The sequence below is a fragment of the Mastigoproctus giganteus genome, chromosome 8 (genome assembly GCF_048544385.1).
Source record: "Mastigoproctus giganteus isolate SK-2022 chromosome 8, ASM4854438v1, whole genome shotgun sequence".
NCBI classification, from domain to species: domain Eukaryota; kingdom Metazoa; phylum Arthropoda; class Arachnida; order Uropygi; family Thelyphonidae; genus Mastigoproctus; species Mastigoproctus giganteus.
In genome coordinates, this window is record NC_143582.1 from 140,026,581 (window position 1) to 140,049,759 (window position 23,179).

The window sequence follows — 23,179 nt, forward strand, 5'->3', positions numbered from 1 at the left end:
AAAGATTAAATTTCCATAAAGTTTTTTCTTCAAAGTTTAAACATATTGCAGTAGTATTTTAGAAGAAATCAAAAATTTTGAAAAGAGAAACAGTAATTACTAAAAAAACTTCTAAATGCTGCAGGTAGTGTTACTGTCAGGCAATGATAAAGAACTTTCAGAGAGGTTGTTTTTCACTGCCTGAAAACCAAGACACCCTCAGTATTAAAATGAAATAAATCATAAGAGAAAAAAAGAAAAGAAAAAGAGAGTGACACTCACCCAAAGCAATGTAAGTGCATGATTCATTCCCAAGGAGACAAGTCTCTTTATCAATTGCAGCAAGAATGCCATTTCCAGAATGCCATGGCCACCACCCTCTATAGACTAAATAAGGAATTGCAATAACAAACAAAAACCAACAAGATTTTGTGATCTTATCTCTATAAACTCCACAGAATAATAGCTGCCAGCTAGAGAATTAATATTTTGGCTTAATGCTGGTGACTATCATTCTTCCCTAACATATTTATTAGAAAAGAGTGATACTTGAATTAACTTACATGAAATAAAGGTTATAGGTGTGAATGCTTCCTCCATTATGGGTGTTGCAGTTGTCGCAATATGATTTAAGCAATTTGAATTCTCCTTAAAAATTAAATAAATACTGTACCACTAAGTACTATGCTGCAAAGTAGTATTGAATGCCTTGCAAAATGAATGATTCTATACATTTGCAGATGCTAGTCAAGCACTTGCAATGTCAGAATTATATCAAACACAAAGAAATTAATGATTGGAAATTATTAATGAAACACAAACAGATATTTGCTGATGCTATCAACGCAATGTTAGGTGGATTGGAAAACTGCTAGCTTGGGGGGGAAACACAGACTAATAGATTAACAATGGCCACAGCCGGAGGTGAAAGTGATTCTTGCACTGCTTCTATTGGAGCAAACAGCAGCCTGGGAAGCGAGGTACTAGGGAATTCTAGAACAGCAGGGAGTCATCATGGAACAAGTAACTGTGTTTAGGTAACTAAGAGTAAGAACAGGTGCATGCATACTTGCATGTACACTAATGCTAGGAGTATAGTAAATAAATTTGATGAATTTTAAGTGCTGGTCAAGCCATCAAATGCAGACATTGTGGGGGTATCACTCAGATATAAGGGGTGTAAAATTTGAATATCGGGAGTTCAATGTGTACAGAAATGACAGACAGGATGGTGGGGAGGCAGGTTATGCTCTTAGTTAGGAAGCCAATAAAATCTAAGACAGTGCGTACAATTAACATGGCTTGCCAGTTATGTCACACCAAACTGACTCAGTTTGGTGTGACATAAACATCGGAAAAGCAAAACTGAGACTGAGAGTAGGTGTGTATTGGCGCCTCCTTAGCCAGGTGGGCAGGAGCAGCAGTGCGTAGCACACGCTTCTTGATTAGACTGGTGTTCGAGCTCGTGACCACCAAATACGGAGGATGCGGAAAGGTCAGAGAATGACGACCACATATCCCCGGAGCAACATGGCTTAGTTGCTAATGCTCCTAAAACCAAATAACAACAACAACAAGGTGTGTGTTATAGGCCTAATGACTCTGATGAGCACAATGAACAACTGTACAGAGAAATAGATTGGGACATTAAATCAGAATGCCTTATAACCAGGAATTTTAAGACTTTCCAGATACTGACTGCAACTTGTGAGTTGGTCACTCACTCACAACCTAGCAAGACTTTTGTGGATTTATTGGACGACTGTTTTCTACAGCAGCATGTTAGAGAGGCAACAAGAGATGGTAATACTTGTGATCTGATTATCATCAGTGATTATTCATGCATTAAGAATTTGCAGATAAAGGAACCACTAGGTGGCAGTAATCACAGTGGGATTTACTTAAATGTGTAACTGCCATCACAGGTAAAGGGTTTATGCTTTCATAAAGATGACTACAGTGTGGTCTCAGACAGTTTTAAAATTCTATAGTAGTAGTAGTAGTAGTGGCATGTGATGCAAGAAAGCATGTGTATGAGCTTATGATGATGATGATGATGTTCCTATCAGCAAATTCTAAAGAGAGAACGTTCAAGGTATTATAATCATAGAAGCTTCTAGGTTTTTCATATCAACTAAGAAATACCATTCAAGGCATAGGTTTAAATGGATAGCTGGTCAAAATATGGTGCCATAAGGAATGAAGAATTTGGGGAGTACAATGTGTACAGAAAGAACAGACAGGATAGGAAGGGAGGTGGGGTTATGCTGTTAGTTAGGAAACACACAAAATCTACGGCAATGCAATCCAGTTGACATGGGTGGACAGTTCAATGTTCATTTAGTTTAGTGAGACATAAGCACTGGGAAAACAAAATGAGAGTAGGAGGGTGTTATAGGCCTAATGACTCTGATGAGTTCAATGAACAACTGTACAGAGAAATAGAGTGAGCCAGTGAATGAGAATGTCTCATAATAGGGGATTTTAACTTTCCAGATATTGACTGGAACTTATGAAATGGTCACTTGCACACTAGCAAGACTTTTGTGGATTGATTGGATGACTGTTTTATAAAGCAGCATGTGTGAGAGGCAACCAGAGGGAGTAATACTCTTGATCTGATTAGCAGCAGTGATTATTCATACATTAAGAACTTGCAGGTCATTGCCACTAGGTGGCAATGATCACAGTGTACTGATGTTGGATTTACTTAAAGATGTAACTGCCATAAAGGATAAATATGGTCATTACGTCTTTAAGGATAAATATGGCAGTTACATCATTGTTTTCATATGGTGGTCTCAGACAGTTTTAAATTTATACTGTGGACCAGCTGATGATGTTACCGACAGCAAATTCTAAATATGATGCATTCAAGCAAGTAACCTTGGAAGCTACTAGGCTTTTCATACCAACTAAAAAATACTGTTCAAGTTGTAGACCTGAATGGATTCCAGATAAACTAATGAGACTCGTGGCAGAGAAGATAAATGCATGAGATGCATATAAATTATCAGGTGACATAGAAGCCTATGGTAGATATAAACTACTCTGTAATCAAGTCACAAAGGAGGTTAGGTAAGCGAAGGCAGATTACGAGAAATATTTGGCAAAGGATGTAAAGAAATATAGCAAAGACTTCTTTATTTATGTAAACTCTAGAAGGAAGGGGATGAATCAGATAGATCCACTTGATATCGATGGTTCGACTGTTTTTGATCCTGCTAAGGTAGCCAACAAACTGAATGAGTATTTTGCATCTACATTCATATATGAGGAATTCTGTAGAAACGTGGAGGCCAGAAGCTTCTCTAAATGTAATAGAGAGCTAATTGACTTTGTAATAAATGAGAGGAAAGTGGAGGAGAAATTGTTGAAGATAAAAATTAGAAAGGCACCTGGGGTGGAATGGAATCTATCTAGTTATATTAAGTGAGACAGCAAAGGAAGTAAGCAAACCCCTAGCCATAATTTTGAGAGCATCCTTGGATTCTGGAAGGTTCCTGTGGACTGGAGTAGTGCAAATGTATACCCAGTTCACAAAACAGAGGTCAAAGGGGGACACGAGTAATTACAGACCTGTTAGTTTAATTCTGTTCTGGGGAAAGTATGGAGTCATTGGTTAAAGAAGCAATGCAGGATCATCTAGACAAGGGGAAATCTTGCCTGGCCAATTTGATTGGGTACTATGATGTGTTTACAAAGGGAACTGGATGCAAAAACTAATTTTGATATATACTTGAATTTCAGGAAAGCTTTTGATACAGATGCACATAGACGGCTGCTGTACAAATTAGAGCAGTATGGCATTAAAGGAAAGTTGCTGTTATGGATAAAAGGATGGTTGGGTGGGAGAAGACAGAGTGGTAATCAGTGGACATTGCTTGTCATGAACTAATGTTATTAGTGAAGTCCCCCATGGTTTGGCATTGGAATCATTGTTGTTGTTTTCTATATTTATCAATGATATTGATGAAGGTATAACAGGTTTAATGTCCAAGTTTGCAGATGATATAAATGTTGGCATGGTTATTAATGACGGTATGCGGCTGCAACAGGATCTAGAAAAGTTGAGCAGATGGGTTGAGAGGTGGCAGCTGAAGTTTAACATTGACAAATGCAAAATATTGCATATGGGTAACAGTAACCCCAGAATAATTTACAAACTTTTGTGGTACTACCCTCAAGTTAGTGGACACTGCTTGTCATGAACTAATGTTATTAATGGAGTCCCCCCCCATGGTTTGGTGTTGAGACCATTGTTGTTGTTTTCTGTATTTATCAATGATATTGATGAAGGTATAACAGGTTTAATGTCCAAGTTTGCAGATGATATAAAGGTTGGCAAGGTTATTAATGACAGTAACGAAAGTATGCGGCTGCAAAGGGATCTAGAAAAGTTGGGCAAATGGGTTGAGAGGTGGCAGCTGAAGTTTAACATTGACAAATGCAAAGTATTGCATATGGGTAGCAGTAACCCAGAATAATTTACCAACTTTTGCGGTACTACCCTCAAGTTAGTGGAGAATGAGAAAGACCTGGGATTAATTTTGCAGTCAGATATGAAGTTTTCAGAGCAGTGCAGCCTGTCTGCAGATGCTCATGGTATACAACGACTTTGCTAGCAGGGGTAAGGAGGTAATTATTGCCTTGTATAAGGCAACGGTAAGGTCACACCTTAAGTACTGCATGCAGGCTTGGATATTTCATTTTAGGAAGGATGTAGAGCTGCTGGAATGGGGATTCCAGCAGCTCTACATCCTTCCTAATGAGAAGGGTAACAAAAAAAAAAATTGGTGAGGAGGGGAACAAAGGGATGCTCTTACTAAAGGTGTTTAAGCCTTTAAATGGTTTCAACAAGCTCAATGCTGATGGGATTCTTCCTCTTGTTCAGATTACAAACCTGAGGGGACATAAACTTAAATTGAGGAAAGACAGCTGTAGAAAAGATGTGTGGAAATTTGCCTTTAGCCTTTAAGTGGTTGATTGCTGGAACAAACTTTCATCTGTCTTTGTGGAAGTAGACAGCCTGAATAAATTCAAGGAAGAACTGGACAAAGTTTTGGAGCAGATTGAGAGGTGAATGGGAAGTGGGGTTGTCCTTTTTTTGCTGTTGCTGTATAAGCTTGCTTTCTTACATCATATGCCACTGCTAATGCTAATAATGCATAGATTTGGGAACTGAAATTTTTAAGTCAGAAATCTGTTTTCCTTCTGCCCTTGTATGGTCAACTACCCACAGAAGTTAATGGATTGTTGAATTCTGAATTTTTCGGATTTTCCTGTCCTTATATTTCAGCAAAGTTTTTGACACTATTCCTCACAAAAAAAAGAAACTGCCATACAAATTGGAGAAGTTTGACATTAGGGGTAACTAACCTATAAAAACTGGCAAGGATCTAGCACTGCTTTTCATGGACAAGTATTATTAGTGGAGTACCTCATAGTTCCTTACTAACTGTTTTAAATGAAGCCTAACCTAACACATTAACTGCCAAGCTAGTTTAAGAAAAAAATTCCTCCGAGGACAAAAAATATTTAGTAAATAATTTGATTAGTAATTCTAAAATAAATATTGTAATGTCAGTGTTATGTCGTTTTTTCACTTAAAATATCAAAAGAGTCTTTTTTTTTGTGTCACATATATGTGGCCTGGTAGGTTATTTTATTTCTTGAGAAGCCATGTTGGCTACATAAGTGTGACACTATTACGGCACACATATGAAGGTTGTTTGTGACTAGTTTTTATTGCATGTGTGTGTGCTGCAATAAAATAAACTCACAAATGTTGCAATAAGTTTTTCAATATTGTTAAAGATTTTTTTTAAAAAGTTCGTTAGTGCACAGTATTATCCCTTATATTTTGTTGTATGTTTCTCCACAAGTCTGTACAAGTGCGTTGTAAAAAAAAAAAAAAAAAAATTCTAAAAAGCAGTAACTAAAAGAAGTGGAACTGAAAGAAAATGCTGAAAATCTTAGTAGTAGTTCTGAGGATGAAAAAGATGATTTTGACTCTGATGATTCAGTAAAGGTAAAAGATCTTGACTGGGATATTTCTTCAAATGAAGAAAGAGATACTGAAATACCTTAGTGGAATTAGCCATGCCTTTCATAGCCCCAGAAGAAGAAGAAATCTAAGTCAGTTATGCCATGGTATTGGTCCACCACAACCAATCTAACAGATTGGGAATGTGTTCTTCAGAGCAGTATGCCTGCAAGCTCCAATGCGGCAGTGCTCTACTATCTTGCTGAAAGATATATTTGGACTGTAGGTGTGCAATATGAGGAAGTGTGTATTCTTACAGCATTTAAAAAAAAATTTTTTTTTTTTTTAAATCATTATTATTACTTCAGCTATTAAACTCCTATGTCAGCAGGGTATTTTCTAATTGTATAAAAGTAGTTATTATGATCCTAAGAAAACATAACTTGGCCTTTTCATGCTGTCTCTAAGAAAATGTCCTTTTTTTTTTCTCCTTTTTATACTAAACTGAATTATTGGATTCTAATTTTTAGATATATTTGCAGTACTAATTTTATGTTTTTAAGGTGTTTATACAAAGAATAGAAATTTCAGGCTGTATCTATCAACAAAGAATGGCAAAAATGCACCACTGTTAGTAAGTGAGAAAAATGAATATATTCCCAGCAAAGATATAAGTTCGGATTGGGAAGAACAGCTGTTTTTAGATTCTCTTATTACTCATGTGTCGTAAGTAATTTGCTTGCTGTTATTTATTATTATTTTTTTCCCATTATTTCCAGAAAAAAGTTAAATTTTAATGAATATGTTAAATTTTTAAATTGCTCAAATCAATATTCTAGCAAAAGCTTATTTTTCTGGTACTTACTTCATTTATCTGTGTTAATTACATTGAAGTTTTGAAAGGTGAAGACATTAAAAAGCACAAATTAATTAAAAGTGAAAAGATTAAGATACATTAGTATTTTAATTAAGATTAAATTTGGAGGAAGAAATGCACCACTCATTCCCCAGTTGTCATCTATAAATTTAATATGTAAACGGAAACTAATATCTTAAACATTGAAACGTAAAAGGCCAAGAGTCTAAATGGTAGACTTTCTAAAACATTCATCGTCAGTTGGCAGAAGATATGAGTAGAACCTGATTCCCATGATACCATACTCAGACACAGAAATTTGATGTGTGTGAGACTCCATATTGGAGAAAGACTAGCCAGCGATTTTGCATTCAGTGTTTCAAGTGAAGTATTATGGCGGAACCATTCTATTGCTAATGTTTGATATAGCAATATTTTATAATTGGACTTTAATTTGATTAGGGTGATAGCAGAATCAATGAAAGGATTATGGTTATGAGCTTGCGTGGTGCATAAAATCAGTAAGTACTTGACTGATTTGTCCTAAAACTATTGATTTGGTAATAAAATTAATATGGAGATGTTGTATTCGCAGATTTTATCGGACCATATTTTGTAGTGGTGCTGCCTAAGTAAGAAGCCTCACAGCCTGATTGGCATTTCATAAGATATACTATGTTGTTGATGTCCTGTGTTTGATATATGTATGTATCTTTATATTTATTGAAAGAAGCTCCCAATTTATTATAGGAATAGAATATTAGTTTGATATCTGTGCCTGCAAATACTTTACAAAGTTGTCAATGTTATTATTACAAGGATTATTGATGTTGTTTTGTACATGTGATATTATGTTGCAAATTAACTGTATGTGATATTTTCTGGGTGTGAACATTTTGGTTAAATTTGCAGTTCATTAGTTAAATCCTCCTGTGAATGACTCTATTTGATGGCTTTGTATATTTGGTTGTATAGTACAGACTTTTTGGTGTTATATGAATGATGAGAATGAAAATGTAAATGTTTCCCTGTGTGTGTTTTCTTTCTAAATATCTTAGTTCTGAGTCTATTGTCTTTTTTGTATATGACTGTATTTGATGGCATTGTATATTTGGTTGTATAGTATGGACTTTTAATGTTAAGGATGTTAAATTTAGGAAATTAATACTATTGTCTTCCTCTGATTCAAGAGTGTATTTTAATCTATTATGTACTGACTGAATTTTATTAAAAGATTTTCAATGATAGTTCTATTGCCAATTAGTAATACATCGTCTGCATACTGTAAAAACAATTTAACTCCAGGAGGGAATGACTGAAATATTTGGTGTTCTACTGCAGCTAAGTACATTTCGGAAAGGGGAGCTGAAATACCTAATCCCATGGGGAGTCCATAAATTTGCCCAAATATTTCATTTTGGGCAAATTTCTATGGAATCACACTACCCCTAACATTAATAGTATCAAGATACTATTAATGTTAGAGGTAGTGTGACTTGAAAGTGTATTGTCTATTGTTAATAGTTCTTGTAATGTGTAATCTATGTTCATGTTGGTGTAGAGGGAAATGACATCATAAGATGCAAGTATGTTATCTGACATCACGATGGTGTTTATTCGTTCAAATACTTGGTTTGTATTGTGTACCTTAAATTTGGAAAATTTTATTAGTCGTGATATTATCTTTACCAAGAACGATGATAAATTTGTGAAAGCTGATTAGTTAAAAGAAACAATAGGTCGTAATGGATATCCAGTTTTGTGCAATTTTACAATGCTGAACATGTGTTTTAGAATGTTATTCTGAATACCAATATTTTGTAGTGCGTGCAGGTTTATCTCTTTATTTGCTCTGAGTCTCCTCAGGGTAGTATCAAGTTGGTTCATTAACTGTGAAAAAGACAATAGACTGAGAACTAAAATATTTAGGAAGAAAACACACAGAGGGAAATATTTACATTTTCATTCTCATCATTCATATAACACCAAAAAGTCCTTATTTTTTAACCAAATATATAACACCGTCAAATACAATCATTCATAAGAGGATTTAACCATTGAATTGCAAATTTAACCAAAATGTTCACACCCAGAAAATATCCCATACAGTTAATTTGCAACATAATATCACATGTACAAAACAACATCAATAATCCTTGTAATAATAACATTTGTAGGAATCACACACAGGGCACCAAAGTTATACTTATCATAATCAATTTGCCAGACAACTTTGTAAAGTTTTTGCAGGCACAGATATCAAACTAATATTCTCTTCCTATAATAAATTGGGAGCCAATAAATATAAAGGTACACACACATATATATGAAACACAGGACATCAACAACATAGTATATCTTACCAAATGTCAATCAAGTTGTGAGGCTTGTTATATAGGAAGCACCACTACAAAATATGGCTTGACAAAATCTGCAACTACACAAGCATATTACCACTTTATTTTATTTTTTTTATTATTTCATTAATAACAAGATACATAACAGGTAACCATTAACAGTGTATCTGAGAGCAGAACAATGAACACAATTGATAACAGTAATAAGAGATCCAACAGGAAGATAATTGATATAGGTTCAAACATTGAAATCATATGTACAAAAGAGGTATGCATTAAGTTAACTTACTGGTAAAACAAATAATAAATAAATTAGGGAATAGGAAAATATTAATTAAAAAAATATAAAAAAATAATAATAAACTACATAAACAAATGAGAGCTAATCATTTTACAGTTCAAGAGAACAGGCATACTTGCGGATGGAGTTCATCAGTGATTGGGAATTGTCAAAAAAGCCAATGAGAGAGTCATTTGCTGATTCTATTCAGTGGACTGAACTTCATAAAGCCTGTGGTGGCAGAGTCAAGGCAAAATGGCATAAGATTCCTGACTTGTCCAAGGAGCATTGAAGTTGATTTTACTATGGATATTTTTATAAGTTCCAGTGAGTACTTTGGCTAGAAGGGTGCTGTCAGCAATAACGCTTCTAGTGCACAGAGACCTCAGACCTGTAATCACACAGCGATTCATAGTACACTGAGTGATAAAATAGAGGATTACGGAATGTAAGGTAACAGATAAAATATTTTTGGACTGCTTCAATTTTGTTAATTAAAATCTTGGTGTGAGGATTCCAGCATATTTGTAGTTTTTGAGCTTGTAGGTGTCTGTTTGATAAATCCCAGTGTTTTGAATGCTTTGCTGATGATTTTAAGGACATGGGCATCAAATTTAGCACTTCCGGAGAAGAGAATCCCCAGGTCATTAACTTGGTCACACCTTTCGATGATCACAGTTATTAGTGTACTCCATATTTATTAGTTGTGGAGATCTGCAGGATGAGAATGAGAAAAAGAGATGAGCAATCCCTTTGCACTTTGAGGGATTAGCAGACAAGCCATTCAGAGGTAGCCACAGAGAGAATTTATTGAAGGTGCATTGAAGCTTTTGAGAATCAGTTATCTCTTTCACTGCTGATTAGATCTTAAGATCATCTGCATAGAGAGCAACTTAAGCATTGGTGGTGCAGATGAAAGAAGGAAGATCATTTATGAACACAATGAAAAGCAGAGGACCTGGGGGTAGCCTTGAGGTACTCCACTTAGTGGTATGAAATGGTCAGAGTTCACTTGATTGATGATAACATTCAAGAAACGATGCGTAATATAGCTCCATAGCCATGAGAGCAAAGAGTCAGAGATACCATATAGTTTTAGTTTTTCTAAAGTTGTTTGTGAGAGACTTTATCAAATGCCTTAGATATATCTGTGTAAATTGTATCAACTTGAAGGTGGTTATCAAGAACTTCAGAGATGTATTTCCAGAAAGGAAGCAAATTTGTGACCACTGACTTTCCACTGCAGAAACCATGTTGATTCTGGTCAATGAAAGGCCCGAAGAATTCAAAGAGATGTTTGTGTACTGCTGTGTCGAAGAGTTTAGCCAGGCTATTTTGCAAGGATATGGATCTGTAATCAATTACATCATTTTTATCACCTTTTTTGAAAATTGGAACTATAATGACTTGCTTAAAGTACTTAGGATACTTCCCCAACCTGAGAGACAAGTTGAAGATCCCAAGCATGAGGGGTTATAAAGTAGTGACAGTCTTTTTACAAAATAAGCCAGGAATGTCATCTGGACGTCTGGTGTAGTCAGTTTTCATGCTTTTTAACGCTGACTCGTTAAATCTTCATCTGTGATAAAGAGGTTGATTAGATATCATCTTTAACAGATCTGAAGTCAGGAAATGAAGCAGGTCTCAGCATATCATTGGTTTGAATTCTAGAAAAATGTTTGGCAAAATCTTGAGCAATAGTTTTAGGACAAATCAGTCAAGTACTGAGTTTATGCAGCATGTACAAGCTCATAACCATAAACCTTTCGTTGATTCTGCAATCACCTTAATCAAATTGAAGTCCAATTATAAATTATTGCTATATGAAACATTAGCAATAGAATGGTTCTGCCATAATGCTTCACTTGAAATATTGAATGCAAAATCGCCGGCTAGTCTTTTTCCAATATGGAGTCTCACACACATCAAATTTCCACGTGTCTGAGCACGGCATCATGGGAATTCTTGAACTCCTTTTAAACTTGGGTTCTACTCATTTCTTCTGGCAACTGATGATGAATCTTTCAAAAGTCTACCATTTAGACTCTTGGTTTTTTATGTTTCAACATTTAAGATTTTATCTTCAAATAGGCCTCTGGGGTTGGGAAAATTCATATTCACAAAAATTACACTCCGTTGCTGAAATAATTGCTTTTAATTTACTTGAATACTGTAAAATAATCATAGAACTGATAAAATAACAAAACTTTTGTTATTTTGCTGAGAGCCGTGAACCTGCTGTTATTTAAGGATGTGTTGTACCATAAAAATCTTACTGTTGAGAAAGGAGGCGGATGCCTCTGAAAGCGTCGAGATTTTAGCGGTTTTAGTTTCATTGTTTTATTTGTATATTAGTGGTTTTAGTTTCATTATTTTATCGCTTTTATTTTCTCTTAAATTCTTATATATTTTACATATATTTTTATATTTACTGTAAATAGATTTTATTTTAATTCTACATTAATTTAAAGAAAAGTTTTGTTATTTTATCAGTTCCATGTATATTTTACAGTATTAAAGTAAATTAAAAGTAATTATTTCAACAACGGTTGGTGTATGTGTGTAATTTTTGTGAATAAGTTTAAGATTTTAGTTTCCGTTTTCATAGTAATAATTGTAGATGACAACTGGGGGAATGGGTAATGCACTTCTTCCTCTGGACTTAATCTTAATTAAAATACTAATGTATCATAATCTTTCTACTTTTAATTAATTTGTGCTTTTTAATGTCTTCACCTTTCAAAACTTCAATGTAATTAACACAGATAAATGAGGTGGTAAGTACTGGAAAAATACGTTTTTGCTAGAATATTGATTTCAGCAATTAACAAACAGTATTTTAAGATTTACTATAAATTCTTGTCATTTTAAAATTGCTTAATCAGCAGTTTGTGATTCAAAATACATAATTTTTTTTTATCTGAAATTTTGATGATAAAGATTGAAGTTTACATCACTTCAGCATAAAAATCCCAGCTATTCAGGAATGAAAATAATATATGACTGTAATACCATTTAGTAATGAGTCTGGTCAATGAAAGGCCCGAATGGAATGGAATAGAATATTAAGATTATTAAGATAGAAAATATATTTTGCCTTATATACCACTTACCGACTACAGAAGTAGAAAACTTCTGTGGTAAATGGGCTGCTGTGAAGGATTTCCAAAGTCTTGCAGGGCAGTCCATTTCATTAATAGGCTGAAACTGGAATTTACAAGTAGGACAGAATGAATAAAAGAACAATTTTTATGAACACACATAAGACATCCAGTCATTATTTGAGATATGCCCTCCTTCACTCTTTATTATCTTTACATAAACTGAAAATGCAAATTCATTCTGAAGTTCTAACTTATTTTGCAATATCTGGGCAGTGGAAGGATATCAGACATGAAAATTTATGGATAATTAGAGAATTGTTGCTAAACAGTTATTCACTTTATTAAGAAAGGAGAGAGAGAGAGAGAGAGAGAGAGAGAGAGAGAGAGAGAGAGAGAGAGAGAGAGAGAAGAAATGTGAGAAAGAAAATTTTTAGACTGTCTCCATGGCCAGCATGCTACCAAAAACACTCTAATGCAATACAAGAAAGGAAGAACAAAGGCTTGCTGTAAGGAGGCAAAGCAAAATAGAAGCATGGAGCCACTTTGAATCAACTGTTACTAGATCCATAGATGCTAAATTGATCTGGAATAAAATCAAGCCAATCAGAGATTAAACTGTTCCTTTAACTACTCCAGTTATAACTGGAATGAACAGATGTTGTTGATTTAAATGATATTGCTGATTGATGCCCTTGGCAAAAATCTTTCAAAGTCCATCAGCAGAGTAGGCCCTGGGGTCTTGTCAATGATATACAGGAATTTTGTGAGCAGGGATAAGGAGGTGATTATCCCCTTGTATAAGGCAATGGTCAGGCCACACCTTGAGTACTGCGTATAGGTCTGGAAACTTCATTTTAGAAAGGATGTAAAGTTGCTACATCCTTTGAGAATGAGTACAGAGAAAGGCAACAAGACTGGTGAGGGGAACAAAGGGGGTGCTCTTATGAAGAAAGACTTAAGTTCTGCAAATTGCAGCTTCTGGAGACTGGGCACCTGTGAATCGATCTGATCGAGGTGTATAAGGCTCAGATTACAAATCTGAGGGGACATAGATTCAAACTGAGGAAAGACAGTTGTACAATAGATGTGCGGAAGTTTGTCTTCTTTGAAAAAAACTTCCATCTGTTGTTGTGGAAGTTTGATAGCTTAAATAAATTTAAGGCAGAACTAGACAAACATTTGGAAGGAATGGATCAGTGAAATTGGAAGGGGTTTTTTTTTTTTTTTTTTTTTTTTGGGCTGATGCCGTATAAGCTTGCTTTCTTGCATCATGTACCTCTACTAATGCTAATACAATATGATGTGAATCTGATACTTTTAAAGAACATGCCAAAAACTATAAGATAAACTTTAATTCCATAAAACTAGTCATCATAATTCAGTTGACTGCTATCCATTGCCAAAAAATACTGTAGTAGGTCCTGATGGAATTTATTATGTTATGGTTGAGCATTTAAGTGAGGCAATCCTTAAAGTTCCCCAACAGCAGATCAGTAGAATATATATATAGAAGAAAACTGTTCTGATAGCTGCAGCCCTTCTACTGCATTTGTATTTTCAAAACCAGGGAACAATCACTGGAATACGCAGTTTAGACTTATTGCATTTACTAACTGCCAAGGCAAAACTCTAGAGAAATTGATTAATGCCAGATTAACATGGTTTCTTTGGGAATCCAATAATCTTCTCTGGTATTCATCAATATGGCTTTTGAAAATCAATGTAAAAGCAAAGGCATATTCATAATGCCTTCCTTAGAAATCAGCACTTAATTGTGGTGTCCCTTGAAACAGAATGCATAATATACTGTGTAATTTAACATGAATTTGAGTTATGTGACCGTCTATTAAAATTTATACTAAATTTCTTAAGCAATAGAACTTTTCAATTTAGCATTTTTAATACCTTTCCCCAAGAATTTGTCCAAGAAGAGGGAGGTCTTCAAAGCTCGGTCCTTTGTGCTACATTCTTTGCAGTCTGTAACTAGATGTTTTAAACTCCCCCACTGTTGATACTACTTGAATGTTGATGATCTTGATATTTTCTCTCATTTACAAAATGTGTGCTTAAAGGATACTAAATGATGTTATAAAGGATACTAAATAAAATAGTTATGTGGCGGTTATTGCATTTCTATTCAAAAGAGAACTGCAACTTGTTTTTATATAAAACGTTAAATAGATCTTGATATAGATATTGTCCTAAACTCTCATAAGATGTACTGTTAAATTTACTGCAGTGCTCCAAATTAGGCGCCACCGTAGCCAGGTGGGCAGGAGCAGCAGTGCATAGCACACGCTTCTTGATTAGACTGGGGTTAGAGCTTGTCACCACCAAATACGGAGGATGCGGAAAGGTCAGGGAATGACCACCGCATATCCCCGGAGCAATATAGCCTTAGTTGCTAATGCTCCTAAAAACCAAACAACAACAACAACTCCAAATTAAATTTTATGAGCATGTAAAACAGCTTTGTACTGATTGCTTAAAGAAAATCAATATCTTAAGATCAATATCTGCCATGGCATGAGGAGGTGATCATTACCCTTTCACCTAAATAAAACTCTATTAGACCAAGACTGGACTGTGGACCTCTCATAAATATAATATTAAGGCTAACAGAAATATGATGTCACCCAGAAATAGGGGACGACATATTTCAATATGGTATGTAATGTATTTAGGAATGATAGAACAGCTGGTGGTTATGCTTCTTATCAAAAGCAGCTGGATTGCAACAAAAGCTTTTGCAGATTCAGAAGTTGCACATGCTGGCACAGAATTTGTGTAGTGTGAAGTAGTTGCATGCAAAGGTAAAATGAGAGTGGTCATATGATAATATTCCACTCTTATTTTACCTTTGCAGCCAGCTTTTCATCTCATACCACCAGAATATTGTGATGAGTATGATGAGAGCCTACATCTGGAATGGGTGAGCAAATATAAATGTATTATTATGGATTATTTTAATTGCTCTTTATGTATTGAAGAAAGTGGAAGGAAAACTCGCCATGGGGAGGACGAAATTTTTAAATAAACTAGATGATTGTTATATAAATCAGCATGTTAGAGAAAATACTAGGGGAAAGAATGTTCCTGATTTGATCATTACCCATGAACCAGATGCCATCATAGGACTGACAGGTACATAAATCATTAGTGGTGAGTGATCCTCCATCATAGAGTTGAAGTGGTTTGCCCTAATTTGTAGTTTGTCAACTTTTACTTTTTGCTTTTCATTCTCAATGATCAGGGCTCAGGGCTGTGGTGAACGTCTCCATATAACTCCAGGGGCTCACATCTGGTGAGTATGGGCTTGACACACCCAGGGTCCTGAGCTGGATATCATCATTCTTCTCTTTCTTGGTGATTCCCCCCCCCCCTCTCTCTCTCATAGGGTAGTTCAGAAATTTTTTTTTTGGTTAGTGCAGCATAAGCCTCAGGCTTCTTTGCACTATATGGCTAATAATAATAATAAAAAAATATATACAGTCGAACTTCCCTATAATGAATTCAATAAATCCATCAAAAAAATTCGTTATAGAGAAATTTTGTTATACAGAGAATATCTTTTTTATTAGAAATTGTTATCTAATTAGAAAATGAAACGAATCTACATTTATTTTTAATGTATTTTATTTCAAAAACATACATATTTAAATTACGTTTACACAATTTTCACCGGTAAGTATCACAAATTAAAAAAAAATCTGTAATTTTCGTTTGCACAGTACAATTAAAAAATTGTCTGATTCTCAAAGAAAACCTCACATTTGTTCAGAGCATTAAAAACATTATCAGGAACATTTTTAACAAAACTGTAGCATACGAACCGTTTTAAAAGCGGTAATCATTTCTTCGCGAGTTGGCTTTTCTACGGGTTGTTCTGATGCGTCTTCAGCGTCATTGTTAATTTCTTCGTGATCATGGTTGCGTCTAACACTGTTCAGCAGTATTTCATCTTCATTTGGATGTTCTGCTGTGATCTACATAAACATAACTATCCAGTGTTATTTCATTTTCGATGTTTCCAGATGATTCTAATAATGTTCAAAAGTTTTTCAGTTGCAAAAGGGGCAGTTCATCTTGTTCGTCCAGTCATTGTTCGACTTCTGTATTCAATGCAAATCCCACTTTCGAAAAGCAATTTTGAATAGTGTATTCAGTGACATCGTTTGTCCAAACTTTTGCCAGTTCAGAGATGCAATCTCTAAGGTTAATTCTAACCTCCAAGTTTCTATTTTCTGATAACGCATTGACAATCTTCATTATTATTCTCTTTCGATAATGAAATTTAAAATTTTTAATAATGCCTTGGTCCATTGGCTGGAGTTTTGACGTTACGTTTGGTGGTAAAAACAACTTCGCACTTTTAAGTTTGGCAGAAATATTGGTAGAATGTGCCGGACAGTTGTCAATTACCAACACAATTTTCCTTTTTTCTTTTGTTATATGCTTGTCTAGTTTTAATATCCATTCTTCAAAAATATCACTTGTCATCCATGCTTTTTTATTAAAAGGCGTAGTCAACTTCCAAAGATTTTGTGCCTCTAAAACATCTTGGGTTTTTTGATATTCCGATGAATAAAAGTCTTAATTTTTCACTTCCTGTAATATTTGCTCAAACTAGCACAGTGATTCTTTCTTTGCTTTGTTTTCCGCCAAAACATTTATTCCTTAAAAGCAAGTGTTCTATTCGGTAAACATTTAAAGAATAAACCCATTTCGTCAGCATTAAAAACATCCTTACGCTCATTTTCTTCCAAAATCTTCTTTAAGGTATTGTTCCTCCAACTGTTGCAATCTTCTTCGCTTACATTAACACTTTCTCCACAAATAACCTTTTCCACAATTCTGTAGTGCTTCTTAAATTTATCTAGCCACCCAGTGCTCGCATTAAATTCTGTATGTCCAAGGGACTGTGCAAATTTCAGAGTTTGTTGCTTAATTATTAGGCCCGATATTGGGATATTCTTTTCACGTATCATTTGCACCCATTTTAGAACAGCTTTATCAACATTTTCGTATATACACAACTTAATTCGCTTCTTGTCTGCTCCTCCTTCAATTGCATTTAAAATTGATTCTCGATTTTTTTTAAATCATAGATAAACTGCTTGCAGATATGCCATATTTCTCCGCAACATCTTTGTCAATATAATCTTTGCTTTATCATTAATACTTAAACACTTGCTCTTCGACATTGTTTCCGCAATTGTAAAAATTACTCTACTGCAGCTCTTGCCGATACATACACCGCAAACTTCGCTGCGCTGGCCATATAGTGAATTGTTAGTATAGGTACCGCCTACTCAATGACGTTCCCTTGCCAATTCAACAGTATCACTCACTTTGAAGAAATATATGACTTTGTGAATTTCTTTTATTCTGCTTTCATTCATATATACATGAAAGAAAATTTATAATTAACGTATGCTGTATGCTTTTCAGAAAAAAAAAAAAAAATACAAGAGCATATAGCCTATGTGATTGATGACGAACGAAATAAAAAAAAAAATTCATGAAAACCATCTACTGGGAGTCCAGTTAGACGAGAACGGACATATCATATAATGATTGACATGAAGGTCATGTGGTACAGTTGAGGTGAGAAGTGAATGTCACTCAGTAGGCGTTACTAAAAACCGACTATGGTAGCATTCCATGTATTGTCGCCGCAGCATTTACCGCAGCGAATTTCGCTTTCCCGTGAGCCAACATCAATTTACAAATCTACCCTATTTATTGTAAAGTTTACGACCACTTTTAAGAAAACCCATTTGGTTTAATGACTATAACAAAAATGAAACAAAGACCCTCCTATGGGTGTCAATGGCCACAAGTGTTCACTAAAAGGATTATTATTTAATTCCAGATGCTAATGCGCAATTTCGGAAGGAAGGAGGCAGTATATTTGAGTGGCTGTTTAGCAGTAAATGCTTGAAAATCTTCAAAAATGCTTTTATTAATTTTTTTTAAAGATTCGTTATAGCGAGACTAACACTTTGTTATATGGGGTTAATTTTACATGTAATTTCATTTCAAGGTGCAATGTTTTGTGAAAAAATTCATAACTATAGAGAAATTCATTAAATAGAAGTTCGTAATAGAGAAGTTCCACTATATATCAGTCCACTTTTTTCCAAGACAAAGTTGGAGGCTGCCTTGGTGATTTTATTAGAACTCAGTGGTCATGAACTTAACCATTTTTTAAATTTTTATCACTGCATTGATGATAGAAGATGCATCGTCACTCAGTTAATCAAATTTTGTGTGGCACTTGTTACGGTAGAATTTGAAGGATTATTAGGTCCTAAATTCAAACCATGTCCATCAGAAGTATTACTTTTACTTTTCTCTAAAGGAAAATTATGTTCAGTGTTAGTTGAGGAGTCAGTTTCGTTATCAACTTTATTAGTATTGTCTTGACTTAAGGTCTTTTTTTATCAGATGTTGAAGCAAATGAGAGCATATGATTCAGGTGGTGTGTACATGTCCCTCCTCTGTGGGGGATTGTGACTGCAGAATATTTGTTCCTTGTCTGTGTGTGATTACAGCATGCATTGCCAACCTTGTATGAGCTTGTATGTGCGTGTTGTTAGTGTTGTATAATGTATACCAGTGAGTGAAAGGATGTAAAATTGAACATATGATTATGTGAGTATGACAGTTTCCTGAGTGCGCGTGTGCACACACACACACACACACACACACACACGCTATTTATATTTAGAGTGCTGTGATGATTTCTCTATGACAATCTTGGCCATGTGTGTAAACTGTACTGTGCATTGGCCAAATGAGTGTGTGAGATTTGTTTTATATATATACATATAACCCTCATATAACACGGTAGTTAGGTTCCTATAAAATCTCGTGTAGTGCAAAACTGCATTATACTGGACTAAGAACTAATACAAAAAGGGGAGTCATGTACCAAAAGCTAACAAAAGTACATAATTTTTTATAACTATCGGAAACTTAATTTTTATTAAAAATAGTAATAACTGAACAAATCTTACAAACTCTGATACATATGTTAGATAATGTATGTTCATTTAATTTTCTTCCTCTTCATTGCTGTTAAGCAGACAATCAAAGTAGAACGTTTTCTCTGTTTCAGAATATCTTCATTTGAACTTTTGAACTTTCTTCTGCAGCATCTATATTTCATTTATCTTCTGCTCTCTTTAAAAAATCAGTAGTCTGGGATTGTTTGCTTTTGCTTGATAGATCTTTGTAAATTGCATGGTATGGAGCTAAGCATTTTTGAAGCTTCCTTTTGAACTTTGTGTTCCTTTCAGTTGAAGGATCTGCATTCAAAAAATAAGATTCTAATTTCTCTGCTAAGTTTAGGCCTTCCATATGCTTTTCTAGTATAAAATTTGGAACCACCAATTCCATTTCTACCAAATCCGCTTTGCCATCCTCTTTTTCTACCAGTAATTCTTGAACGTCTTCAGTAGTCATATCAAAATCTTCCATTCCTACCAACTTAGCAAGTTCTACTATCACACTGATTCCATTTTCTGCCAGTTCAACCATTTTTCCTGTGTGATCGACTCTGGCTGGCCATACATTTTTCCAACATGCACATGTTGACTGTTTTACTTCTTTGAGCGATAAAGCTATTATTCTGATACAGTCCACAATTGAAAAATGTTTCCATGCCTCCATCACTTCAATAGATTCGGAATCAGTTTTTTCCAAAATCCATTGTAACAATTTTCTGATGTAATGAATCTATTGGCTTGATCTATGCCTTGATCTATTGGCTGAATTAAAAAGAAGTTGTATTAGGTGGTAGGGACATTACTTCAACATTTTGGATGGCCTAGCATGTTATCCAATAGTAATAAAACTTTGAAATCTAGATTTTCCATGGCTGGCGCAAAACAATTTAGAAACCATTCTTTAAATAAATCAGCAGTTATTCAAATTATGCCTAATTTCCTTAGGCATAATTTAGGGCTGGAATGTAATTCACAACAAAAATTATTTCAGAAATCTAGATTTCAAAGTTTCTTAAGAACAAAGTTTAGTAATACATATCTGGAAAAATTTATAAATGATCAAATAAAAACGAAATGGCCATACAAAAATCTTAAAAGTCATGAATTGCACGCTTCAAAGTCACAATTTTTTATGGTCTCAAACAAGCACAAGTTCAATAGCACAGAACCTAACATGGGAATTTCCCAATAGTTTTTTTTTGCATAACGACTAGCAAGTCAACAGTGGGAATTCACAAAAAAAGAATAGAAATGTTGAAAAATTACATCCAACATAATAGCAGGGTTTTCTCTGCTCAGAAATACCGTGTTATGTGAGGTTTGTCGCCCATAACACGCAATTTATCAATCGTGTTAGAGCGAAACCATGTTGTAGAAGTACCATGTTATACAGGGGTTGCTTATTTATACACACACACATATATATAAAGTCATAAGGGGGAAAGAGGAAAAGGAATAGAAGAACAGTAAAAAAAAAAGAAGAGGAATAAAAGAATAAAGTTAAAGAAAGTAAGAGAAACAGAGTGTGAAGATAACTAATAAAATATGCATAATAAAAATACATAATTATATAAAAATTGATCACGTGAGGATGTTGCTGCACAACTTATAAAACTGACCTCTGATCAGGTTTAAATGACCAGAATTGCAAGCAAAATAGCAACATGGTGTCTTCATTTCTGATGTAAAGCATAAGCCAAAAAAAAATCATAAATGAAAATGAGAATAAAATTTAGTTACCTAATTAATGGAAAATATAAATTACTAGAATTAAAAGGGGGATTGTTTAGAAAATGGCTTGCAATATTTACAGTTGACACAATAAAGATGCAAAATTAATGGAAATAATAATAACTGAAATTTTTAGAGATATAACATTTTAGCCTAATACTAGTTAAAGTATTACTAGTATAGATTTTAATACTAGTATAGTATAGAGTCCTGTAGCCGAGTGGTCAGGAGCGGGAGTGCAGCAGCACATGCTCTTTGAGTAGACCGGGGTTCAAGCCCCTGACTGTTATATACAGTCGACCTGCCAACCCGCACTGGACCAGTATGGCAGATTATGGTCCATTTCCCTCAGCATGAGTTGTTGAGGAGGCTTCCATCCTGCAGTGGGTTGATAATGGCTGCAGTTTTATAGTATAGAGATAATACTAGTATAGAGATTTAAAAACATAATTAAAAGTGAGTAGCCAACAGAAGTATAAAGGGATATGGAAGCAGTGACTTGAATATATAGAGATATTAGAAATATATCAATGTAGACTGATAATAACTGAAAAAGAAATTTTGGCCTATGAGATTATACATAGGTAAAGTTGTAAATAGCAGCTTGCAGTAAAAATGAAATACAACTGAAAACTAAATAATAGAAGCACCTGGAACTAATTTTTTTACCAGAGTCTAGAAATTTCGAAGAATAAATAATGTATTATGTAGACATAAAAATGGATATAGTAACTGAAATTTCTAGAGACGTATAGCCTATATAGCCTGACAATTGAAGCTATGAGATATGTACATATCATACTAGGTGTCAACTGTTGGAGTGTATGTGTTGTGAATTTAGCTTGCATGACAGGTCCTCCCCCCCACCTTCACTGACACCATGCTATTCTTTTTTTAATGGCATGGCATTGGATACTGACACTGGCTGCAGCAGGTCTGGTCAATGTGGAATTGTAGCCCAATAGTGACCTCCACTCCCACATAGGGCACTTTGTTCATATGACTTGCTGGGCAAATAATGGGTAAATACTAACTGTCCTGACCTTGTTTGGGCACCTGAATTTGTGCACAAAAAAAAAAAAAAAAAAGGTTATATATTGTGACATTCTGCATGTTGGTATGTCAAGTGTATGATAGGTTGACATGATTCCACCCATGTCAGAATCCCCTACCCATGGCACGGGGATTCTGACATTGGCTCCAGGTGGTGTGGCCAGTGTGAGTCTATTTGCTAATAACCTGATAGCAACCATGCTCACATAGGGTACCCTGGTTCTATGAGTTTTATTCTTCCACTTACCCAAGGGCCTCTGCCACCTCCCCACTTTTTGCCTGGTGGGGGGGGGTGCAGAAGCAACTGTTAAGACACCAAAATTTTCTTTAAATATTCTGACAAAACTTTTTGCAGCTGGAGCTTCCTTATACAGGGTGTTCATTTCAAAATGCAGTGGAATTTTCCTTCATGATATTTATTATAATAACAACCAAATATGTAAAACACAGTGAAATACAGTCAGACCTCTCTTTAACTAACTTCCATATAGCAAATTTTTCTGTGTAGCGAACTTTTTTGATTTCCCCCTGGTCATTACATTTAAAATAGTTTCCATGTAACAAAGAAAATTTTCACATAACGAACTGATTTCAAGAGAACTGGGTATGGATTGTTTGCACCTCTGGCCTTTAGGCAATAGAGCTGATGCTGTAGAAAGCATGAATTAGGAACTAAAAGGATTAAGAATTAATCACTTTAGCTTTTAATAGCCATAGAGTTTAATCCTTAAGAGCAATCCACAGTTTAGTGTCTCGTAAAGCCATTACTGTACTGAGAAGTTGCGCTGGTCAACTGCTATCTTTGTATTGTCTACAGTTA

The 23,179-nt window shown here is 34.8% G+C and overlaps 1 protein-coding gene across 1 annotated transcript in view; it reads left to right on the forward strand.

Moving 5' to 3' along the window:
• Positions 1–23,179, forward strand: part of LOC150081858 (DNA-directed primase/polymerase protein-like) — a 188,712-nt gene that overhangs the window by 130,653 nt on the left and 34,880 nt on the right. Inside the window, exon 10 of the mRNA XM_090379767.1 lies at positions 6,529–6,691. Within this exon, the coding sequence (XP_090235893.1) occupies positions 6,529–6,691 (163 nt within the window). The remainder of the gene's footprint in view (positions 1–6,528; positions 6,692–23,179) is intronic.